This window comes from Pyxicephalus adspersus, chromosome 12 (assembly GCF_032062135.1).
Source record: "Pyxicephalus adspersus chromosome 12, UCB_Pads_2.0, whole genome shotgun sequence".
Classification (NCBI taxonomy): Eukaryota; Metazoa; Chordata; class Amphibia; order Anura; family Pyxicephalidae; genus Pyxicephalus; species Pyxicephalus adspersus.
In genome coordinates, this window is record NC_092869.1 from 41,460,397 (window position 1) to 41,484,567 (window position 24,171).

General features: G+C 38.9%; 1 protein-coding gene across 9 annotated transcripts in view; it reads left to right on the forward strand.

Annotated features, from left to right (window-relative positions):
- Positions 1-24,171, forward strand: part of EML1 (EMAP like 1) — a 90,001-nt gene that overhangs the window by 45,784 nt on the left and 20,046 nt on the right. For 3 of the 9 annotated variants that reach the window (XM_072428586.1, XM_072428582.1, XM_072428583.1), the window contains exons 2-9: positions 3,629-3,811; positions 7,091-7,120; positions 7,810-7,942; positions 8,813-8,863; positions 11,340-11,474; positions 14,032-14,060; positions 16,443-16,469; positions 23,661-23,790. In XM_072428586.1, coding sequence (XP_072284687.1) covers positions 3,629-3,811; positions 7,091-7,120; positions 7,810-7,942; positions 8,813-8,863; positions 11,340-11,474; positions 14,032-14,060; positions 16,443-16,469; positions 23,661-23,790 — 718 coding nt within the window. The remainder of the gene's footprint in view (positions 1-3,628; positions 3,812-7,090; positions 7,121-7,809; positions 7,943-8,812; positions 8,864-11,339; positions 11,475-14,031; positions 14,061-16,442; positions 16,470-23,660; positions 23,791-24,171) is intronic. The other 6 variants (XM_072428584.1, XM_072428587.1, XM_072428585.1 and 3 more) reach the window with 6 other exon arrangements.

Below are 24,171 nucleotides of genomic sequence, written 5' to 3' on the forward strand. Positions count from 1 at the left end.
TCACAAGAGTGGCTACAGGACTGAGAATAATAACGGTTGAGTAAAGAAACCACCTATTGCATTTGGTGGAAACCTTTATATCCTTTATACCAGTGGTTGCCAACCTTTTGGATGTCACAGATCACTAATTTCACGGACCGCACATGGGCGGAGAGCCGTGTGTCACTCTAAGGGGAAGACGTTTCCTCCAGAGTGACGTCATGATGTCAGAACCCGCTAACTCTCCCATCGCAGGTCTGACCCTGCAATAGGAAAGTGAGTGGGTTGTGACCAGAGACACAACCCGCTCACTGTCCTGAGTCTACGATCCATACGGGAGACATGGTCCGTGGCCCTGGCCAGTGCACCCCTCAGCGGGGTCAGGAAAAGGCTCCCGCTGGGAGGGGCACACCAGCCAGAGCTGCAGACCACCAAATTTTTCACTGTAGACCACTGGTTGGCGACCGTTGCCTTATAACATCCTTAAGGGGGAAGTCACGGATTTGCATTTACTTTGTTACGTGTTAAAGGTAGTACAAGAGAAGCATAGAGAATCACCTAGTAATATAGTCTGGGTGTAGGTACAAGAAATCAAGGAGTGGATAGACCTAAATGTGGTCTATTCAAAAAGAGAAGTCTTTCGTTCATATCAAAGTAGTGTGAAAAGCAAGTAATATAACAAAGTTGTAGTTATACAATTGTTTCTACATAGGTCCATAAACAACTATACATGATGTTTCATTGATATCCTAAAATCTAACGCGTTTCACATCTCTTGCTTCTTCAGGGGATATGTAGGTATCTGTTAATGCATCTGGTAAACTCATTGCTTGAACCAGGGATAGAAATTGGATGGATGTCGCTAAAAAATGTTTTTTTTTCTGTGCAGCTGCCATTTCAACTGGGGTTTTTAGTTCTATTCATTTGAATAAAGGGTATTTTGAATGTTGATGGAGCCCAATCACTGATGGAGTCCGTCCTAATAGTTGTTACTATACAGTTGAAGGTGTCCAATACAGTAAAGCTGTTATGTTGTTTTCTGGCTGCTCTGAGAGCTAGCAAGTCTCCTTGCAGAGAGAGTCCTTTTACCTGTTCCCCTTCCATCATGGCGGTTGCCATCTTCTTTCTTCTCTTCCACATTTTGCCATATTAGCTGACGGGCCAGGACGATGTAATTGCTGCATGGGTGTTCACTGTTTATTGGCACCGGCAAAGGGAAGCCGGGATTTGGCCAGGTATCCTGGCAAACAGTGCCGCAGATTTAGATGGGACGGCGATGACAAATATTTAAAGTGGAACTTTAGTTTCACTTTAAATTACACATTTTTGTCATGTGTATCATCTTTTCACTGAATAAAGTTATATTCTGTGCTTATTGTTGTTACCCATTCCATGTAGATAAGTGATAATTGCATTTTAGAGAAGTGCTAAACCTCTCATCATTGCCTGCCTAAGAGAAGACAGCGAGGAGTGCTAACGCACCTAAACGTGTGGAAATATCACTTTGTCAATGCAGTGTTATTGGCTGAGACTTGCATCTAGTTAATTATTTCTGAGATTCCTATGTATGCAGTGATTTAGCTGCTGTGCAACCACGGAACCCCAGGGCCCATTCGTTGATCTCTGACCCATGGATAGGTTGTTGAACTTCAGTTCCAGTGCCTGAGCGAAGTCTGCTTAGCAGGGTGAATAATGCTAATGATTTCATACAAAAACCAGGGAAAATAATGTAAACTGAGTTACTGATAAAAATGTGTGAATACAAAATTTATGTCAAAATTGAGCTATTTACTGTAGATTTGTTTTACGTGACGGCAAGGTCTTCCTCTAAAGTGGTGTTGTCGACCTTTTTAACATTGGAGAACCTTTGAAATACCTTTCAGGTCCCGGCTATAATTATTATATCCACAGCTCACAGTACATTCGTGTCTTGGTCATTGGGAAGAATTCTTTTCACTTTGCTGGCCAGTGGGAAGAATGGTCACTCTTACAGATAGCCAAAAAGATCATTGGGGTCAGTGATAAATTGTTCATTGGTCACGAAACCCCGAGCAGCCTCTGGAGGAACCCTGGTTGCTACAGGATATTAAATTAATTTTGTTAATAGTATAAGTGGAGGAATGTATATAGCAACCCAACGCAATGTGGAGCTAAACCCGCGATTACTCCCCTATCCCTGTTTCGATTACTCCCTTATCCCTGTTCCGTCACAGGGTGCCATTATCCCCCTTCTTTTCTTCCCGGAGGCTATCTTCAGCCCGCTTGATTGGCGGGATGTTGTAACTTGCGCTCAGGCGCGCAAGAGTTCTTTCGTACCCGGCATGTGCAAGAGAAGCCAGAATTGCCGGGTTTCCCTAGTAACTAACGCATGCGCAGCTCATTATAATTAGACAGCTGGGGGTCGATCAGACAGGTAAAAGCATTTATTGCAGAAGGTACATGGCATGTCCTTTTTCTACAAAAACCACCTGCCTGATCACCCATAAAAAGCAGGTAAATGTGGGACTTTTTAGGTCATCATTGGCTTTCTTCCAGAATAACACCCGCTGATCCCTATAGTTTGCTAAGCATTAATTACTTTGTTGTTGCTTGTTTTCGATTTCATTTAACTCGCTAAGCAGACACCTGAAACTACTTTAATTAGTTTCAATCGTCCGCGGTTTAATTGCAAATGCAATCTTGGCATACCAGTCTGATTTTATGTGTTTATGTGTGTAATTGTGTCATCTGCCACGCCTGGTTCCAATGCTGTTCTTCTGCTTCATCAGTATTCTAAGATAATGTACAATGACTCAAAAGATATTTTAGTTTTATATATAGAATAGATTTAGTCAATGTGGATAATTTATATGTAAATAGGGGGGTTTATGTATGTATGTTGTTTGCTGATTACAAATGCAGGCTGTGCTTTCTGCTATGTAGTCTTGTCCAGTGGTTGTGTTTTTTTGTTTTTTTTGGCAATGCATGTATATGGCTCTGCTGACCTTCTGAATGCCTCCACAGTTATGTCTGATATCTCAGCAGGTATAAAGCAAATGGGCTGATTGATTTCATTAAAATGCAGAGCTCCCTCTAGTGGCTAATGTACAAACCTCTTTATTTATTAAAGTATCAAAAATATGGACAAGCAGATAAGTAAAGTAATGCAAAAATCAAATATATGCTCACTGAAAAGACTGTATACTTTACCTTCTGTACAGAAAGTCCAGTAAATATTAGAAAGTTCTTTTATAAGAAACTCCGTTACCACCCATTCTAAAAGTGCTATTGGCTGGCAAACAGTCAGGATGAAATCACAAGCTCCTGTGAACTTGTTGCAGATCACTGACTCCGAAAGTATTGATACCTTTGAAACCAAATGACAGTGGGTTATCAAGTATTTTTGCCAGGACTTCCATTCTCTTTAAAATGAGCATCTTTTTAGTTCCATAAACACAACCAGCTATCAGTTTTGTACCCTTTTTGCACCTTTATAAATTGTACTTCTAACTCACAAAATCGGTGCCTTACAGGCATAATTAAGAGAGGAATAAACCAGAATTATAATCTTAGGTGAAGTTGTTTTTGTTTTTCAGATATATTTACACAGGATGTTCTTCCATTATCTGTCTCTGTATATGGTGCTGAATTTGCTCTGCTTATGTTTCAGATGACAGTGCCTCGGCCTCTAGCACAATGGAGGTGGCAGACCGCATTGCGTCGCTGGAGCAGCGCGTGCAGTTCCAAGAGGATGAGATCCAGGTGTTAAAGTCTGCCTTGGCTGATGTAGTGAGGAGGCTGAATTTTTCCGAGGAGCAGCAGGCACTACAGAACAGGAAGGGACCCACCAAAGGTGTGTTAGTGTGTCCTTGTCGCTATGTCTCCACCAAACATCTCAGACCTGACTTGTTCTAAAGTTACTTTCACATTTGGCAACATTGACATTTTTTTGTTTTGTCTATGCCTCTTTTCAACTTGAAGAGACTTTGAGTTTCAAAAATGGACCATATTGTAAACCCGGTGCAAAGCAAAGGTTTGGCTTCTGCATACTGAGAGGGTTCCTCACGCTAAGAGCTTTAAAATTGTGGAACAGTTGTTTTAGTTAGGATTGAAGTATGCCATAACACCTGTTGCAAGTGCTTTGCTCGTGTACAGTGTCATTGCATCTTTGGTGCTGCAACATATCTGTTGTAGTACTTCCAGCCCTTGCATCAGTCTTATGTTCACCTCTTCCCAGTCTTGAAATATATTAGCTGTGCAGCTTGTTAATGCAGCACAGCCACTGGTGAAAATCTTTAGTGTGGAGCGTTCATATCCATGCTATTCTTCTCATTCAGTCCTATCGGGATTTTGTTCTTAACTACAACATTAAGCAAAAAACTCATTGTCGGACTGAATACCTTTCCTCCACTCTGTTCAGACCAGGAACAAAGAAAACGCTCAGTACTTCCTGATGTGGTAGAGAATAAGACTCCCCCCTTTGCTCTCATATGCCAGTTCTGGTGTTTGAGGATCTGTCTCAGCTCCGTCACATAGGGTAAGATAGCCCTCAGTTCTCTGTAAACCCTTGCTAAAGCTACTCAGAGTGTCCAGGGAAGAAATGGAAAACATGTTACTGGGGAGTAAGTCCTTTAAGTGAACCTAATGCTTTGCCCTGTATAGACCAAACACAGTTCTAGGTTACAGTACCTATAAACCCTAACAATGAACCTGTAACAATCTCCCCGTTTTCAAACTTTCCCCACCTCTTAGATTGTAAGCTCTTCAGGACAGAGTCCTCTCCTCTTCCTTTGTCGCTGTCACCAAGCAGTTAGTAGGATTTCACTGGACAATGTATTTTATTAATATTAATAATAAACAAGATTTTTATAGCCTCAACATATTACGCAGCGCTGTACATTAAATAGGGGTTGCAAATGGAAGACAGGTACAGGCAGTGACGAGGAGGAGAGGACCCTGCCCCGAAGAGCTTACAATCTAGGAGGTGGGGAAGTCTTACACAATAGGAGGTGAGATATGGAGTAATGGGAAGTAGTGAGCAGTGCTAGCTCAAACAACAAGGTAGGAACATAGTATATTTCTGGCACATCTACTGTTTTTATATTTTACTGTACTATTAAAGTGATAAAGCATAGGGAATTTTTCCTGTATTGCAGAAATGTTATTAATGTTTGTTAGTCTGTCTTGACATATACAATAGGGCGCATACAAAAGTATAATAATGTGCATACTAAAATAATACAACATATATTTCCTTTAATTTACTATCCTTTCCCATGGGTACAGATAAGCTGGCAGTTTTATAGAGAACAAGAAAAAAATTGTGGTAGTGGAACAACGCTTGTAAAGTTCTTTAATGATCTGATTAAAGGAGTGAAGAAGGGACTATAGACTAAATACATTTATTTTTCTGTGCTTTAAGAAGCTCCTAGGAGTGTTCGGGGGTCTGATGTAAGCTGTTTTATCTCTGCTTCCTTTGTGTCAAGTGATTACAGTGTATGAAAGTTTTATTGGGCCAATCAAGAACTATTTGTACAGAATACAAGACATATACAATCATTAATATTATTCTACTGTATTTATATAGCGCCTACATATTACGCAATGCTGTACAAAGTCCATAGTCCTGTCCCTCAAAGGAGCTCACAATCTAATTTCCCTACCATGCCTCTACTACAGTCTGTCAATTTTGGGGGAGAGCCAATGTTTTTGGAATGTGGGAGGAAACTGGAGTACCAGGAGGTAACCCACGCAAACACAGGGAGAAACTGCAAACTCCATGCAGATAGTGTCCTAGCTGGGATTTGAACCTGAGACCCAGCACTGCAAAGGCCAGAGTGCTAACCACTGAACTACTGTGCTGCCCAATACAATATAATACAATACAACATTACTGCATACCATTAAGGTATGGGATTGTCAGGATTGTATTTAAGCCTAAAATATTGTCCTTCCTTTTGGTTTGGTGGAGGGGTTCAAAGAGGTAAATTTTAACAGAAAATGTTGTCATTCAGTTTTAAAGCCATACAAGAAGCCATTAGAGAATTTGGAAAAAGCCTTTTAAAAAGTGAAATCCTTGATAGGCTTGGCAATATGTTAGATCCTCAGTCTGTTTTTTTCTTGTTGTCTTTGTGGATAACCTATTTGGGTGTAAATACTCCTTTAGACAATGATCCCCACTGTCTCTCAGTTCATAAAAAGCAGAGATTCTCAACCAGGGTTTCTCAAGAGGTTGCTGGGGGTTCCTTGAACTACAGCTGATTGACCTGCTATTCATTGATGGTTACAATATTCTGAGGCCAGCACTGCTTTGTAGAGTCAGCTGCATGACTCTAATGATGTTTTTAATGGGTAGGTGGGAAATCTGGCCACCAATGTAGGAGTCTTTTTTCCTACTGACCACCAATCATTTGGTTTTAGCAGAGGTTCCCTAAAACCTGAACATAACTTAAGGGGTATAGAGTTAAGAAAGGCTGATGTAGAGCTAATTGACAGTTTTTTGACAGCCCATTCATATAACAAGGTATACCTACCTATTCATGCTACTTCTGCATCTCTTTCATAGCCAAACCCATCACTCTATTGGTGCGTCCTCCATGTTATGGCGCAAAGCATTTGATCTTCCCATGTGATGTTCTTGAGTTCTTAGTGCCCCATTCACAAGCCTGGACACCCTAAAGAGGGCTAGTAACATCATTCACCCATTTATTATCTAACACTAAAGCTTACCTATTGTAGACTTCCATAAGCAGGGGGCTGGGGAGTGGACCTTGCTGCAAAAAATGTTTCCTACCCTTGTGCAGGCTATGCTTTTTTTATTTTATTTTTTAGATTTGGCCATGTTTGATACATTTTTGATTTTCATTTTCCCATCCAAGGGTCAGCATCATTGAGACAAGTGTCTGCAATTGAGGCTCACACTGTACAAATATAAAATAAGAAACCCATCATCTGCACCTAAAGGTTCATGCAGGGCAAACTTAGCACAGGTTTTCTTTATTTTTCTTTATTTTCTTTCTTTTTGTTTTTTTTTTTTTGCTTATAGTAGTTTATTTTTTTTTTATTTTAACTTAAACTGGTAAATATAAACCCAGTCTTGTAGAAAATTTGAGGTGTTATCTGTTTTATGCAGAGTCTACTGCTGGGAAGGAGAAACAAAAAGGTAACAAGAAAGCATCATCATCACCATCTTCATCTGATATATTTAATATTTCGTTATGTAGTACTAACACGGAATGGTGCATGGGTGTTTCACTATAAAGTTGGGATTGTTTTCTGTAATGATCCCTCATTTTCTCTGGATAATTTGAGCCTGATTTATTAAAGCTCTGGAGGTGATAGACTATCATGGGAGAATTTGAGTGGTCCAGCAAACCAACAATGGATCTGGTCCAGGAATAAAAACATTTGCAAATAGCAAATGATTAGAAAATCCATTCCAGGTTTGCTGGATCACCCAGGCTCACCCAGGATAGTGTATCTTCTTCAGTCTCTTTGTGTCTTGCTGTGTTTGTTCACATAAATTGCATTGATGTTTGTGCTTTCCAAATGTTAGTTTTTGCACTTTAAAGGTTTTGTAAAATTGTAAAATTGCTTTGGGCTGTGATGGGGTTAAGCTACATTTTACTATTCAAAAATAGTATAAAGAGTAAAAAAATGATTTCATTCGGTTATTAATTTTGAATACAAGGCTTACAACCTATTTGGTTATATTTTGTCCATTTGTTTGTGTGTTCTATTAATCCTTTTTGTTTTCAGTAGAACATTTTTATATTTGCTGTTCTGCCAACTAACAGTGTGCATGCCATTGTAATCGAAAAACAGTAGTTGATGTATTATTTGATTTTACAGTTAGGCCCTTGATCCATGGGTTACCTTTGAAGATGACGGTGAATAGCGAGACCATCTTACCAAAGAAGCCTACCGGCTCTCTCCCATCTCCGTCAGGGACCAGGAAAGACATTGTTCCGCTACCATCCAAAAGGTAAGTGGACTGGGCTGGAGAACCCAAATCAGGACTGGTGCAGGGTTTGACTTTTTTGGGGTCTGAGCTTCCTTTGCTGTCAAAGAAAGGGTCTAGCTGTGGTTTTTATTGGTTACTAGGGTCCCCATTTTGTTCTGCAAGTCTACAGGATGATTGTACTATCCTTGCACTGTTCTGCTGGAGATCTCTCCGTGCTTCTGCAGATTTGTTAGTTGGCTCTGCTGACTTCCTCATGGGTGTGAGCATGGTGGGGACTTCTGACCTGGAGTCCCAGGCTGTAAAAGTAAAATTCTTTGAAATAGAAATTAAGTTTGATGCTTAATTTTTTTTTTATCTGTAGTCAGAATCATCTGTGTATAATAAAATATAGAAAGACATATTAGACAATAGTAGCTTGGGAAACAAAATGCCCAGTGATGAAAAACATAATTGTAATCAACCCTTCTTATTTTTATTATTATTATTACTAAACAGGATTTATATAGCGCCAACATAATATGCAGTGCTGTACATTAAATAGGGGTTGCAGATACAGACAGTGACACAGGAGGAGGAGAGGACCCCGCCTCGACGAGCTTACAATTTTTTCCCTTATTCAATTTCTTCACCCCCCCCTTTAATTTTCTTTTTATATATATATTTTTTTTTCTTTTTATTGTCTGTTTTTTTTTTTTCCCTCTGACTGATCATTGTTCTTTGCTGTAAATCCGTTAATGCCAATCTATTCCAACAGACTGAACACCAGCATGTGTATGTGTGTGTTGGAGTAGCTCTGTGTGTTGTCTTGTTTGTGCTCGTTGTCAATTGTGTGCTGACCTGTCTTTGCACTCATTTACACTTTGCTTCTTTCCTGCATCATTCTGGCTCTAGCAAGTCTGTGCGTCTCGTGAATACATGTAAAATAACTAAAGCCACATCCAGGTAAATGCTTTTCACTTCTTTTCTTTCCTCGTCACCCTCCTGATTAATTGTAAAGCATAAAAACATTTCGTGATTACATTCAGTGACATTTTAGGCCTTGCACACATAAGCGGATCCACTGCTGATTTTGCATTCGACTGACTGGTCCGATCGATTTCCCAATCGGTAATCAACACACAGGAGTTCTGAAAAAAAAAATGACAACCATGTATGAAATTCTGCCTTTCCGATCATAGGGTGGGGAAAGACAAAAGGGAGGTTTCGTTGTCAGAATTGCTTGTTTATTTGTACACACAGTTTGTATAACTTAATATTATTTACCAATATGACCAAAAAAGCAAGATGCAGATGCACTTCAAATCCAATTATTTTATCAAATCGGCTTTCGGATGCATACACACAATAATTGTCACTGGAAACAATCTTTCATGATCGTTTCAAGCATCAAAAGAGGGACAGATGAGCAAAGAGCACTTGTACATACAGTACTGCTCTGTTCTATAGAGAAAGGGAATGAGCAAGTGGCACCCAGCTGTGCTCTCCTCCCCTTGCTTCTTTTGCCAATATTTGTCGTCCGTCCTTCAGACGATGGACGACCTCTGTGCACATTCTAAATTTTGCTAAAACCTAGACCGACCATTTGTATCAAGTGGGAATCATCCTCTCCGGGCTGATATCAAACGTGAATCTGGTGTCATCCATCATCTGAACGACCGTCCTGGTGGATCCACGGACTAGGAATGATCGTAATGAAAGTGAAGGGGAAAGAACACAGTGGAGTCGCTCTCTGTCGCTCTCCCCACTCCATAAAGCAGAACAGCACTGCATGTACAATGCTCATTCTTGCATCTTTCAGTCTTTTGTCATTGGAAAGGCTCTTGAAAGATTCTTTCCAATGAGAATTATTGCACGTGTGTACATAGCCCTAGGCTTTACTTCTGCATACTTCCTTCAAAAATGTATTATGTGTTGCAAGTCCTTACACTCTCTGGGTGCACCAAGTACAAACATTGATTGCTTGCTGATTGCAAGCCCCCATCAACTGCTTATTACATTTTTAGCTGTACCATATATCTGACAATTACTTCAAGGGCAAACATATTGTGCACAGACCTAAAAAAATATCTTAAGGTAACAACAACTGACTTGCTGAATACAAATAAAGATAATGATCTTCAGGACCCCTTCCAATCTGTGTATTGAAAACATGCATTAATTTACATGGTACTGTAACTCTTGTTATAAATGCTAGTGTGTTGAAATGCTACTCATTGTCAATGGCACCACAACACAATGCCAATGCTGATGCATTGCAGTGCACTACAACATATGCTAGCACACTACCATGCCTTGTGGTGCACTGTGTTTTCCATTTTGTTGCATTGGAAGCCAGGGTATTTGAATTGGCTTCCGAAATGCAGGTTAGCACATTACATAGCATGCATTGACTCAATGCTCCAAGACAAACAGCTGTCAGTGGACCCCTATGGTAACCTTTTTTTGGCTTTGTGAATGACACAACAGGAATAAAGCAAATAAAGTCACAACTCCTAATCTGCATACTTTTCCTAGGTTATTGAGTGAGAAATCCATAGCCGGAGCAGCAGCATGATGACCAGACAGCTGGTATTTTTAGAAGAAGCCAGCTCAGATTGCTTTCAATGTTTCCTTGGCCTGCAGATAATTCTTTACTCAAAGTATTACCTCATTTATGCCATTAGAAACATTTTGTTCTGTGAATCATATTGCGAAAAAAATGTTAGGATGTGAAGACTGGAATATTTCAACAGAAGCAGCAAATATGTTAACTGTCAGGAAACTCCTGAATGCTGTAATTCCATGCATTCCAATAGTCATAGCGGAAACCCATTGCAAAATATGGCATATTAAAGACTAATAATTTTTTTTAATCCCATTTTCCAAGCTTTTCTTTGTACATTTTTATTAGAATATAGAAAATTTTTATTAGAAAAGCTCCAAGCTGCGGTTTCATTGCAATCATCATTTATTGCTCCAAATGCCTCATTTACATTTTAATAAATTTCTAAAACAAAAATTCCACTGTTCTATCTTTTTTTTTCTATATTCTATCCTTTTTTTCTAAATTGGTATAGACCAAGGCAAAAAATGATCACTTGTATTCTCTTTAATCAGGTCAAGCAAATTCTAGGTGTACTATGAGCTTGTATAGACATAATATGGTAATGAATGTGGTGTATACAGTATGTTGTTTTCTGCCCTAGGCCTAAATTTAAATTTGTCAAACATACACTTAGTAATAACAATAAAATGTATGATTGTATTGTCAGAATTATGATCCACTTCAAGCCTGTGGTTTGCTTATAGTGGCATGAAGTCTCTAATTAAACTCATTTTGTGTTGTCTGGTGTCTAACGTTCAATTTGTTGTAATAAATGTAATATATTGTGCTGCTTTCCTCTTTTTTTAAATCTGTGTTTAAATTGTTTCCTTTCAGTAATGTCAAAAGAACCAACTCTACTGAACGTGTTTCTCCTGGAGGCCGAAGGGAAAGTGCTGGTGATGCCAAAAGTAGCCGGAATCGTGCTGGGTCCACCAGCAGCTCATCCAGCAGCAAGAAAAACAGTGAGAGGTAAGAGATTAGGTTATTGGAGATTAGGTTCAGGGACGCACAATGACACTTATTAAAGATCTGTTTATCCATACCTGCCGTTTTCATGTAAATGACATAGGTATGGTGGGAACTTTATTCCTATTGGAGAGGAATTTTCAGTAGCCCTTGTCACATTGTAACTTCTGTTGCATGACAAAACAGTATCTAACAACAGGAAGGGTTGTACAGCTGTGTCACAGGGAATTCCCAATTCTGAATTACAAGTCAGAAAGATGGCATTATCATAAAGCCTTGTTCAGACTAGTAGACATGCTGCAACTATAAAGCAGTCCAGTTACAACTTTATAAGTGCAGCAGCATGCTGGAAAATGCAGTTAGCATTGGCCCTATGGAGGAGTCACAGTGTGGTTAATGATGGGTTAGTTTGAGTAACTCCTTCCAGCAGCCCATAGTATAGTATAGGGGAGAGAGCGCAGTGGGTACCGCTCCGGCGTCCTCTCCCTAAAGCAGAATGGTGGTGCTGTATGTACAGTGCTCGTTAATGCATCGTGCAGTCTTTTATTGCACGTGTGTACGCAGCCTGTCTGCCATTGTCACTATCTGGAAGCTGGTCCAGAACAATTATGTGCAGTTAGATTTACTAAAATACGAAAATGGCTCCCAAAAAGAAAAAAAAAAAGTCCCAAACTACAATGCTTTGGGGTTGCACGGGTTACTGCCCCTAACAAATAACAAAATTCAGAGAAAATTCACTTTTGCCGCTTGCTTGAGTGCATACTTTTGCATGAATGTCAAGTGATGTCAACTGGAAGCATTGCAGGCCGGGTCTTGGTAAGTATGTCTCTTTTGGGACGTGAACTGGTTGTTTTTTTACAAATGGCTTTTTAAAGCTGTTTGTGTTAGGGGACAGGAGACTGCCAGCAATGAACTTCTATATGCCATGGAAGATCTATTTTAATGACTGCAACATCCTATAGAGCCATAGTTCAGAGTCTCTTCTCGATCAAATGTGTGAAGACAGATTATTTTGACTTTGCATTACAGACCCATCACGCTGAGATGTTTTGCAGCATTCTTGAAGAGTGCGCTTGTTAATTCCGTTCTCTGCCGGCCAGAGCAAGAATTTTATTTTTAGTTTGGAACTGATGTTTCCTGTACTAGAATTTCCCCCCTAGATTGTTTATAATGAAGTTCTAAATACATCAGTTTGCTTCTATCATATCATCCTTATCTGGGATGTACACTTTACAGTGTCATGTAATCAGGAAGCCAGCTGTTTTTGTGATTACAAATGTTGTGTTTAAGTGAGTGTCCCATTGTGTATCTAATGCGGAATGCTGGATGGACAGGTCGTTTGATATACAGCAAGGAAGGGAGGGGACCAAGTTCACATGCATGGTAACCATTGCATCAAAGCTTACGTAAGCCAAAAAAAAACATTTTGTCCCCTGCTTCTGTTATCTACAGAAACAATAAAACAACTGGAGCTGGTAATAATGGGTTTTTTTTGTACAGCTGTCAAGTGCACTGTATTTCTTTATGTACTAAAGTAAAGGTTGCTCCCTTTCCCCACAGGTAGTAGTTGGTAAAATCTCAGCTGACCATTGGCAAATTCAGCCAACAGCAGCTGTACATGTAAAGTAATCTAAATGTTGGTCGGTATCCTATTGATTCTCTTCTATTAACACATACAGAATCCCAGGGTTTGAGCCAATCCTATGGACGTGCAAAGCAAGACTATAGATAACATGTTCACGGATTTTCTATATCCATTTCTGCCTTCACCATTATAAATTTGTATTCTTCTGTCTGTCAATCTGGCTCTGGCAATCTGTGATAAGATTCACTGACCCAGCACAAGATTGAGGATTAGGACTTGCAGCACTCCTCTGATGTTCTCAATCAATATGTTTGTTTTGAGTCGGTGAATTGTAAAAGTAATAAAGCTTAAGCATAGTATGACAGACAATCAACAGGCGTATTATGAAGGAAATTATCAATGCACTTTCTTATTTTTTATAGGACAGGTTTATTTAGCAGTGACCCTGTAATCTTGCTAAAGTTGTCAAGTGTGGGGGGTGAAACACAGGCGGGCATATATGAGCGATTCCTTTTGGTGTGATTCATCCTGGCCATTGAATTTCATACATGAGCCACTTATTTGATGAATACCATTGATGCTGTGATTGCTTTCCGGATCCAAAAATTGTTTACCCTGTAAATGTTTTCTGTATAGAAATGAAACGTGTAAGAGTGTCCCTATGCATATCAAAGCACAGCTTGCTCCAGAAGTTAATGAATTTCCAGGCTACATAACTGGGGATTAAAGTAAAGAGTAGAGACTGTTGATCCAGGGAACATCTGATTGCCTCATGCAATCAGGAAGGAATTTCTTTCCCCTGTAGGAGCAAATTGTACCAGAGTTTTTCTTTGCCTTCCTCTGGATCAACTATGTCCATTGGGTTTTATATCTGGGATATGTTTATTTCCCTAGTGGTTGTACTTGATTGACTTATGTCTTTTTCAACCAGACTTACTATGTAATCTTAATGGTTTCATCTTTATTGTCTTTCAGCAAACCCAAAGAGCCTGTCTTTAGCACTGGTGAGTACTTTATTACATAGTTTAATGTTGCCTTTATTCCAAAATGATATAATTATACCTGTATGGGCTCATGGACATTCAATTAAAATTCATGGTCATTAATATAAGGTTTGTCACTTCTTTCCAGCTAAAACTACTTTAACTCCTTTTAGGAAAGGAAGATGTGTAGAAAGATTTTGGAGTGTGTTTTGGGCAATTTGTTCGAATAATTCTAAGAGCATTTGTGAGGTCTAATGCTAATGTTTAATGGCAAGTCCTGGGTCACAGTTAGTGTTTCCATTCATTCTAAATATATTATAAACATAATAAATGTTCACTTTCTTACTGAGTAATTCCAATTGTTTTAATAAGGTTATGTATTTTGTCCTTTCAGAAATGACTATTTATTATGAGCTGAGGACAAGGTGAATAAAAAAGAGGTAGCAGAATGCCTGGGGGATTATTATTTTTGCTGTTAGTGTTTAATAAATGCCTTGTACAGTTCAGTACAAAGTCACCAGATATGTGAGATATAGGAAAGACAAGCAGAAAACATTTCAGAGGCAAGTGAAGGGAATAACTGTGAATCGAATAAGTCTCAAGTGATCTGGACAAATGTGTTGTGATTATTCCAAACCAAATTTGCATGATTCATTCCGTGCATAATTCCTAATTACTAGCAACCTCAAGTGTACAAATCAAGGTGGATCACCTGAGTCTGGTTACAGAATAGATATCTGAAAATTGTTTAATTATGGAAATGTGGAATGTACATTTTAACATTTCACTTTTCATGGGTTTTAGATATAAACTGCGTTGCAGATGATCAATAGATATGAACCCTGGCATTTAAAAAAAGTCAGTACCTCAGTGTAATCTTCAACACCATCCAACAGAACACCGCGTTTGACACTCAAAGCAACAGAGTGGCAGGGTAGCGAAGGAAAAAGGTGAAAAGCAGGTCTAATTATGGACTGTTCAGTATGAGGTGACCAGGTGGACATAGATCAGGCAATAATATGCACAGACAACTTGTGTTTCTACTTATCAACCACCATAGTTTATATTCTAATAACTAATTATGGATCTCTTTAATTAATACATTACAGTTTGTATAATCTTGGAGCAATTTTGCAAATTGTGTTGGTACCTCACATACCCCTGTATGTATTTTTGGAGAACATTTTTTTTTAAAAGTATTTTATGTTGGTTATATATATTTTACAATGTATTTTCAAGCACAACAGTTAACACTCTTAGTGAAGCTGTGCTATTACATTTTATATACCTAATATTTTACATATCAGAATTCACTATGCAAAACAAATGATTACATTTTGTTTGTGAGTCTGACTTTACAAAGAAATGGTCTTCACATATTAACATACTGACATTTTCTGGTGCAATTATTTTAATATAAAAAGCACATTTCTAGTCATTGTCATCGCTTGCACCCGGAGGATTCTCAATATCTGAGTAGCCTGTGTCCCATCAGGTTCAAAAGTAAACAATGCTGCAGGTTTTCTTATTGTTGGATTCTAGTCAATGGAAGAACAGGCTGCTTGGCCTTTTAATAAATTAATGTATTTAAAAATGTATAAGTACTTTTCACATAGCAGTTTAAAAAGTCATTTTTCGCAGTAGAACCTCGCTTTTTCTTTGAGAGCTATAATAAAGGGACCAACCTGTTTAAATTTTGCCTTTATTTTTTTTTAAACCATCTTCTGAGTTCCCCAGCTATTGGGCCTGATTTATGAAAGATTTCCAAGGCTGGCGAGGATACATTTTCATCAGTAAAGCGGGGTGATCCAGCAAACCTGGAAAAGTTTTCATCAAAGTCCTTTGCTTTTTGCTAGCAAATATTTTGATTCTGGAGCAGATCCATTACAGGTTGGCTGGATCACTCAGCTTCACTGATGAAAGTGTATCCGCTCCAGCCTTGGAGAACTTTTATAAATCAGGCCCATTGTGTGTGTGTGTGTGTAGAAAAAATTTAACAAGTGTAGCTTTTTAGAATTTATTCTAATATATATTTATATGCTTTTAAAGTTTCCTCTCATTTACCTGAAATCACATTCTTCACTCGTTTTCCAACCCTGAATTAAAGGCTTGTGATGTATTGAAATGACTATGGGCTCCTGGCATTATTGGATTTGGATTATTCAGATACAAACAAGAACCAAGCATTTTAGTTTTTATCATGTTTGTCGTCATGAAATGTTTCTTAATCCTTTAAACATCTTCTGGCTTATAACGAGTTCTTGAATTTGTCCACAAAGTTCTTATCAGCTTTCATAGATTGGGTTCCACAGGCTCTTTGGGGGCGGGGGCATTGGGTATCTGACAATGGCGCTGTAAAAACATCTTTACCCAGAATTCTCTTTCTGTTTCTGTAACCACAAGGCAAGCGGAGAGTGACACGCTGCAAAGGTAGGATTGCCATGTTAGGCCTGGTGCACGCTTTAAACAGCACTGTTGCCAAGATGATTAGAAACTGTTCTTTAGTTCCATTACTGTCACACGGCATGTTTTTTTTTTAACAACAGAATGGTGACCTGTCCTCATTTTTGAGGGTGTTTCTTCATATGTTCCCAATATATGAACAAAAAAAAACTGCCATTAAAAAAAAACAAAACATTCAGTAACAATCCAGAAAATCTTGGCACTGGAGATGTTGCATGTGCAGCCACGTGTATGTGTGATGTACTCGTTTATAGACCAGCGGCTTAGCACTTGTAGCTAGTAGTGTATTCCCATAGCTAGGAACTAGTGTTTGCTTCTTTGATTTTGCTTAGTAAATGGTCTTATTACACAATGAAATCAGTGTGGCTTTTTTCTCTCACCTATTCATGGTTAAAATACAGCATTTCATGTTTGAAAATATTTTTAAGCAAAAATGAACATAAAGTATCATCTTTCTATTGTTTAGGCTTCAATATGGCTCCCTCCAGGGTGCAGGGCTACTGGTAAGATTTTAAGGGTATCTGCCTAGAAACCCATAGGTTGTTGCAATTGCTGAATATATTAGTTTTCTGGCCATCTCTGGCTTAAATATTGACTTAGAAGTATCAAGTGACCGTGCAACTTCATCCATTTGATTTTTGGTTTGTGATAGAATAGGAAGGATTTACCTTTTGAAGTGACTGTACTGGTCCAGTGACCACCACCAGGAGTATCTTCCCAGACGCGATGGAGGTGCAGTAAATAATCTTCCTTTCCAGGAAAACAGACAGGTTTTTCATGCTGACAGCCAAGCTCCTAAAAATGCCTTGGTTCCGGTCATTTTTTGATATTGGTTTCCGTAAAGACACATGCTTGAGGGCATCTGTATTTCAGCAACCACATTTTTTTTTAAATATTGTTTAGGTCCAAAGGGCAGCTTGTAGGCATCAGCTGACCACATAAATAGTTTTTCATGACCTTATGTTGGTGGGAATCGCCCTGGATTTGTATGGCAGAAAGAACCTCAATGTTCTCCCCAGCCTTTTTTACCCGGGGGCGCACCACCCGGCACTTTTCAGTGACCACCTAGCTGTTTTTGGCTGGTTACTGAAAAGTTGGGTCACAATACAGGGGCTGCTGCTTCCCATCTAGCTTTAAAAACATTTCTGGGGAAAATACTGCACCTGCTGCAACACCTGTAGGTAAAGGGGAGGGACTTCAAAAGGAAGCAACAAACCAACATATAGATAATTGGGTCAGAACACCTGAAGGTTTTATTGCATTCAAAAAGTGTTAATAGAATAGCATCCCATGTCCACATATCGGGACTGCCAGCGATGGAATTAGGCTGTAGAGGCATTGGATGTGCTGTGTAAGTGCCTAAAGTGGACCTTCAACTAAAATAAAAGGTCTGCTTACACTTTCTGGATTCTCTTACCAAATCACCTATTATTGGGTGAAAAAAATATTATACCCACATCTTCCTTGTTACAGGTGTGGCATCTCTGTCCTTCAGAGAAGATTCATGTGGAAAGCAGAGCAGTTGTTGCATTGTATTACAATTGCATCTTCCCGTCAGATTCCAGATGCTTTGTGCATTGCAAGAATCGTCCTAGTAGGACAGTGGCCCCATCCTCACCTTTTACCTACCAAATGTAGCTGATTTTAGAAAGGGAAGTAGGCTCAGAACATGTAAATGGATTTTTCAGTCCACTTAGGATGACTTGAAGGACCTGATTTATTAAAGCTCTCCAAGGCTGGAGAGGATACACTTTCATCAGTGAAGCTTGTCATCCAGCAAACCTGGAATGGATTTCTTTAAAGTAATTTGCTATGTTCATGTAAACCAACCCGGCACAGAGATGAAATGCTGTATATTAGCTTTGTAGCATTAATATATTTCTAATAGCTGTGTTTTATGAAACCTTAGGTTACACTGATTAATCTTACTTAGATTTGTAATAGTTTGATTTTACAATATCACTAATTATTATTTAAGTTGCCTGAAGCTGATTCTAAAATATTAATTATTTTAAAACTCTACTCAGATTCAGATAATAGTTTTTACAGAGTGTGTATAGATGTCCATCCATCACTCATTTATTTACAGAGGTTGAACCAATTACATCAGAACTTGTGGCCAAAGGAGCTTGCAGTCTAATGTTTTACCACAGTCCACATACAGCTGACCAAATCTGGTTAATATTGCTTAGCATTCTAGTATTATTTTGGACTGTGGGGGTAGTGCAGACAGTCATATGGAGAATTAACACACTCCATGCTTTTATAATGCACAGGAATTTTGCACATTGCTGTAGTTTCATGTCCCTGGTGGCAACCACCAGCACAGGACAAGATGGCTGACCATTTATACCTCACATAATAAAGGTAAATGTACATCAATATGACTATGATGATTAAAAACTTACATATTTTTTTGTCTCCAGTGGAGTTTTAAAATGAATTGTTTTAGGGCAGTTCTGTATAATAAAGGGCAACTCACCAAATAATGTGTTGGCCATGAAGTTGAACATAGCATGGTGTTGGTTGGACTTCCGGTTCTGCCAGTTTCTATGGCCTTCAGCTTTCTTTTCAGGGTTTCCGTGTCCAGTTTTGCAAGTTCTAGGCACAGTCTGAGGCTACATACACATGTGCAATAATGTTGTTGGAAAGGATCTTTCACAATCCTTTTGAACAATATAGACTGCACAATGCATGAATGAGCTCTGTACATACAGCTCCATTCTGCTCTATGGAGAGTGGAGGGGGGAGAACAACAGAGCAGCACTCCGCTGCGCTCTCTCCCCTTCACTTTTATATTGATTGCTCCTCGTCTGGACGGCGAGCGCTGTACACACGCCAGATTCTTGATACCAGCTCGATGATACCATTATCAGATAAGAATCATCTGACGTAGCCTGAGTCTCCAGAGATTTTGGATGTGGGAAAACCATCACATGCTATACTCATCATACCTTCCTATAGGAGTTGCCTAAAAAGGTCAATCCATCTAAAGGCAAAATTTTAGTTTTTGGAAAAGCCTGGTGGGTGGAATCGGCCCCTGGGCCTATTATGTCTTGGATACCTCAACAATGAGATCTCTGTCCTTAATTCTGACTCTGTATCTGCTCACCTGAAAGTTTTGGGTGTTTCCATCCACATTTGTGTGTTCCAGCTTCTCCTGTTAAATCATTCATAATACCAAATAAATAGAAAGACCAGCCAAACGAATGGAAACCCTTCATAAACCCTTCATAATAGCAACAGCAGGTGTGCAGACCCATGAACTCGGCACAGAATTCTCACTAATTGGGTTCCAAGAAATAAAAAAATGCAAAAACATCAGCTTTGGTTGGATCGACCTTTTAAGCTTTGGGGCAATGGTTCATTTTATGAATTATTTGTTCAGCACATAGAATCACCTGCAACACACATTACTCAATAAACAGTGTGCCCTTTTATTTTTATTTTTGTGTTTATTACATTATCATGGACCTTATGCCTCCCCCTCCTTTTTTGTTTGTTTTTTTTTCTTTTTTTTTTTTGGTTATGTGCTGTGGTATATAGTAACCGTGCAGGTGTTGATGGCTTCGCAATTGCATGACGCTATTAAGTGCAGGGCCGAATCAGTTGACCAGCTCACACAACTCCAGGAACTACCTTGTCCAGAGAGCAGGCAGTTTGCATTGGACAAGAACATGTCACTGCCGCTGACTAACATTCCCAGTCAAAGCATTGCGTCCTTTCCCCGTTCACCCAGCTTCAAAAGCCCCAAGTCTCCCAGCAGCTATTTTCAGCTTTGCTATTAACTGTTTTCTTCTTCTGCATGGTAACTCTTTAGCTTTCTTATGTTAGTTACTCTTCTAATGTACTTTTGGATATGTATTGTGTTTATTATTAATATTATTAGGTTCTTTTTTTCTTTATTGGGTTTGTACAATCTCTGTCATGCAGGATATATAGTCAATTCACAGTTGGATCACTTTACCTATATATGAAGTAGGTCTAAGGTCTAGGTTTAAGCACAACAGCTATTTTTTTATATGTACTGTAACATGTTAATGTCATTTCATATGTTCTTCATTTTTTGCTCTTAAATCTACAACTTTCATTAAAGAACCTTCAAAGCAATGATTATCATCTAGGATTCCTCCAGAGGTTGAATATAATTAGGAAAGCAGAAAGAACAGAGAGGGTTTTTTGGGCAATTAAAGTGTGTATTGAAAAAACAATATAATATACAAACAGTATTGAAGCTGCATTAATATACAAAATATGAAATGAGTATGTATGTATGTTGGATGCCTATGTACATACATATTTATAGTAGGTGACTAATGTCTAGAATATTACCCTTTAGGACTGAGACCAAAAAGATTACAGTCTGATTTCATTGCATATTTTGTATATTATTGCAGCTTCAATACTGTTTATATACTATATTGTTTTTTTTATTACACACTTTAATTGCCAAAACAGCCCTCTCTGTTCTTTATGCTTTCTTAATTATTTTCATACTAAATCAAAACGAGGGTGGGCACATACCCCATTTAAGGGATATCTTTACTAATTTATTGAATGAAGCCCCACTAGTGTTTGCTCTAGCTTCCTTGCTACTTCCTCCAGAGGTTGCTGGGAGTTCCTTGAGCAATGAGCAGTTAGTTTCTCCCAGGTCAGTGTAAGTGACCCCAATGATTTTTTTGGCTATCTGTAAGGGTGACATTCTTCCCAATGGCTGGCAATGTAAGAGGAATTCTTCCCACTGACCACTACACTAATATACTGTGAGCTGTGGATATAGGAATCATAGAAGAGGGTCCCTGAAGACCTGAAAGTTTTATAAATGGCTTCCCCATGTTAAAAATGCCAAGACTCCTCTAAAGGATTCTGAGTGATTAGCTATGCCAACCCATAGGAACCCTTTATTATTACACTGTTTTTTTATAGCGCTGGCCTATTACGCAGCGCTGTATAAAGTCCATAGTCATGTCACTAGCTAATGTCCCTACCATAGTCATATGTCTTTAATACAGTCTAAGGTCATTGTTGGGGGGAAGCAAAGTAACCTAACTGCATATTTTTGGAATGTGGGAGGAACCTGGAGTACACGGAGGAAACCCACCCAAACACAGGGAAACTCTATGCAGATAGTGTCCTGGCTGAGATTCAAACCTGGGACCCAGGGCAGCAAAGGTCAAAGTGCTAGCCTCTGAGCCACCATGCTGCCTACTACTCCAGAGTCCTCAGCATGCCACCGGAGATCATTTTAGCGTTGAAGCCATTTTCATGTGTCAGGAAACCCTGGCTAGGAATTTTTACCTAGAGCCCATAATATGCTATTTATATCAATAAGTTCTGGATATAAAAAGAAAACATGTATGGCTTACTTAGAGTATTTGACACATGTAGTGGATCATTTTAAAACTAAAATGCTCTTAATTAAAAAAAAATGTTATGTCAATAACTTATAATAGCCACATAACTAAACGTTTTGGTCAGTATAGCGCCTCCTTATATTGGTGACTAGTTCGAAGGATGCCACTCATACAGACATTGAGAATGATCATTGTTGCTGTTGATTTTGTCATGTGATGTTGTCCTGAAACCATGCAGATGGGAGATCAAACTGTCAAAGATCCAGAAAACTTAAGTTTTCTGTGGAACTCTGGGTGATAAAGGTGGATCTAAACAGTTACCAAACACAAATACCAAATACAAAGTCATAAATAAGATTCCAAAAAGTGCAAAAATCTTTTCTTGAGTGTGCTGAATCCGATTTATAGGTCTCACACGCTCCTCTGGCTGACACTGCCATTCAGAGTACGAGGGATTCACCAACAAAGATAAAGACGTCAATCCAAAAAACATGGGCAGCACTAGTTGTAGCTAAAGAAGATACAGACTTACAAATCAACATTGATAATACTGACGGCTATGCCAATAGCTAAATCTTCTCATCTCACAGTCAGAGCCTACATTAGGGTGACAAAGCTGATCGTAATTCGAAATCAGTGCAACAGCATTGTCACTCCATCAGAGAAAGCTGCATGAAGTTATCTTCTCTAGCAGGACATCGGGTATTTGCTAGACATTGCAGGGGTACAATGAGAATATTCTGTAACATTTCTCTTTCTGAGGGACACAAGAAGTCAAAAAATATACTGACATCCAAAGGAGGTTTGGACATTAAAAAAAAAAAAAAAAACAAAGGTTGTCCTTGCCTGGAAGGACCTTCCGTTCGGGCATTTTATGAAGAACGGCGCCCCCCCCATATGTCTCATGTGCCCTGATGAAAAATTCATGCCAACACATGATTGAGTTGTTTTGGCTACCAATACGTTCACATTGAGTTGGGAAAATGAACTCTGAAATCAAACTCTGTGGAGATGCAAGTTGGCTGAATTGGCCATTGGCATCACTTCTGCTGATCACTGCAATGCCATTTTGGGAGGTCTTCTCGGGGTTTGATTAAAATCCAGTGGAGAGACAAATTGCAAAAATAACTGCAAACCTGCAGTAATGAATAATGATGTCATATGTCTATGTTTGCATAGTGGCGGAAGTGTGCGAATTGTAAGACTTGCTGAACAACATGTTTGGTGTTTTTGTATTTTCATGGTGTTTAGTTATTTGGCTGGTATAATACAGATAGCAACATGTGCACCTGCCATGAACACCTGTGACACATGACACCACTCCTCTCCAAGTGAAAGGCACCTTGCATATCATAAAATCACTAACGTTTGCAGTTCTATAGATTGTCAAGGCTGCAGGTTTGAGGTTAAAGTCTTGTAATGCCAATGGACACAATTATTCCTTACTGCTGTTAGCCATGAAGTCTCTATATGACAGAGATTGTATATTTCTACCTCATGCATATAGTACTTTATATTTTTTTAGGCTATGTTGTTTTGTTTTGTATTTTGTTTTCCCTGTAGGTGCTCTGAACTTTGTGATTAATGACTTTGTATGTGCATGCTGTTACTAATTTTATTAAAGAATTTCTAAACTTACTTAAGCAGTCTTGTGTTTTCTTTTTTTTTGCTTGTGACAATGTTTGTGCCATTTTCACGCTTGTTTCTATATAACCTTCTGTTTCACAAATCGATGACTGTCCATGCAGTGCAAACCTTTTATTTTATTCTGGAAGAAATAAATAATTTCCTTTTTATTTTCTAGAGGAAGGTTATGTGAGAATGTTCCTGAGGGGCCGTCCGATTACGATGTACATGCCCAAAGACCAGGTAGATTCGTATAATCTGGAGGCAAAGGTTGAGCTACCGACCAAACGGCTTAAACTGGAATGGGTGTATCCTTTACTGATGGCTGTCAGGTAGAAGAGTCTCTAAGTTCAATTTCCGAGGCAGTTTTGAATTTTGTTGGTTGTGATTCGGACTTTCATACAGGTTTGCAGTATGTGGGATTCTGCAATGAAAGTGCTTGGGAAAAACTTTCCTATATTAGGAACAGGTAGGCCAAAGGTGTTCTTAGACCACCAACCTATCAACTGAAATGAATGGGATAGGATTAATGTCTACAACAATACAATAGCTAAACTCTGAGCAAGGAAATGTCCCCTGTATGCATTTTAGGATTAAAAGCTAAATTCATGGAAGTTTTTGTAGTCACATAGAACTCTAGGTACCAATTGTGCAGCTACAGTTTCCTAAGCTTTTCCATATTTTATTTT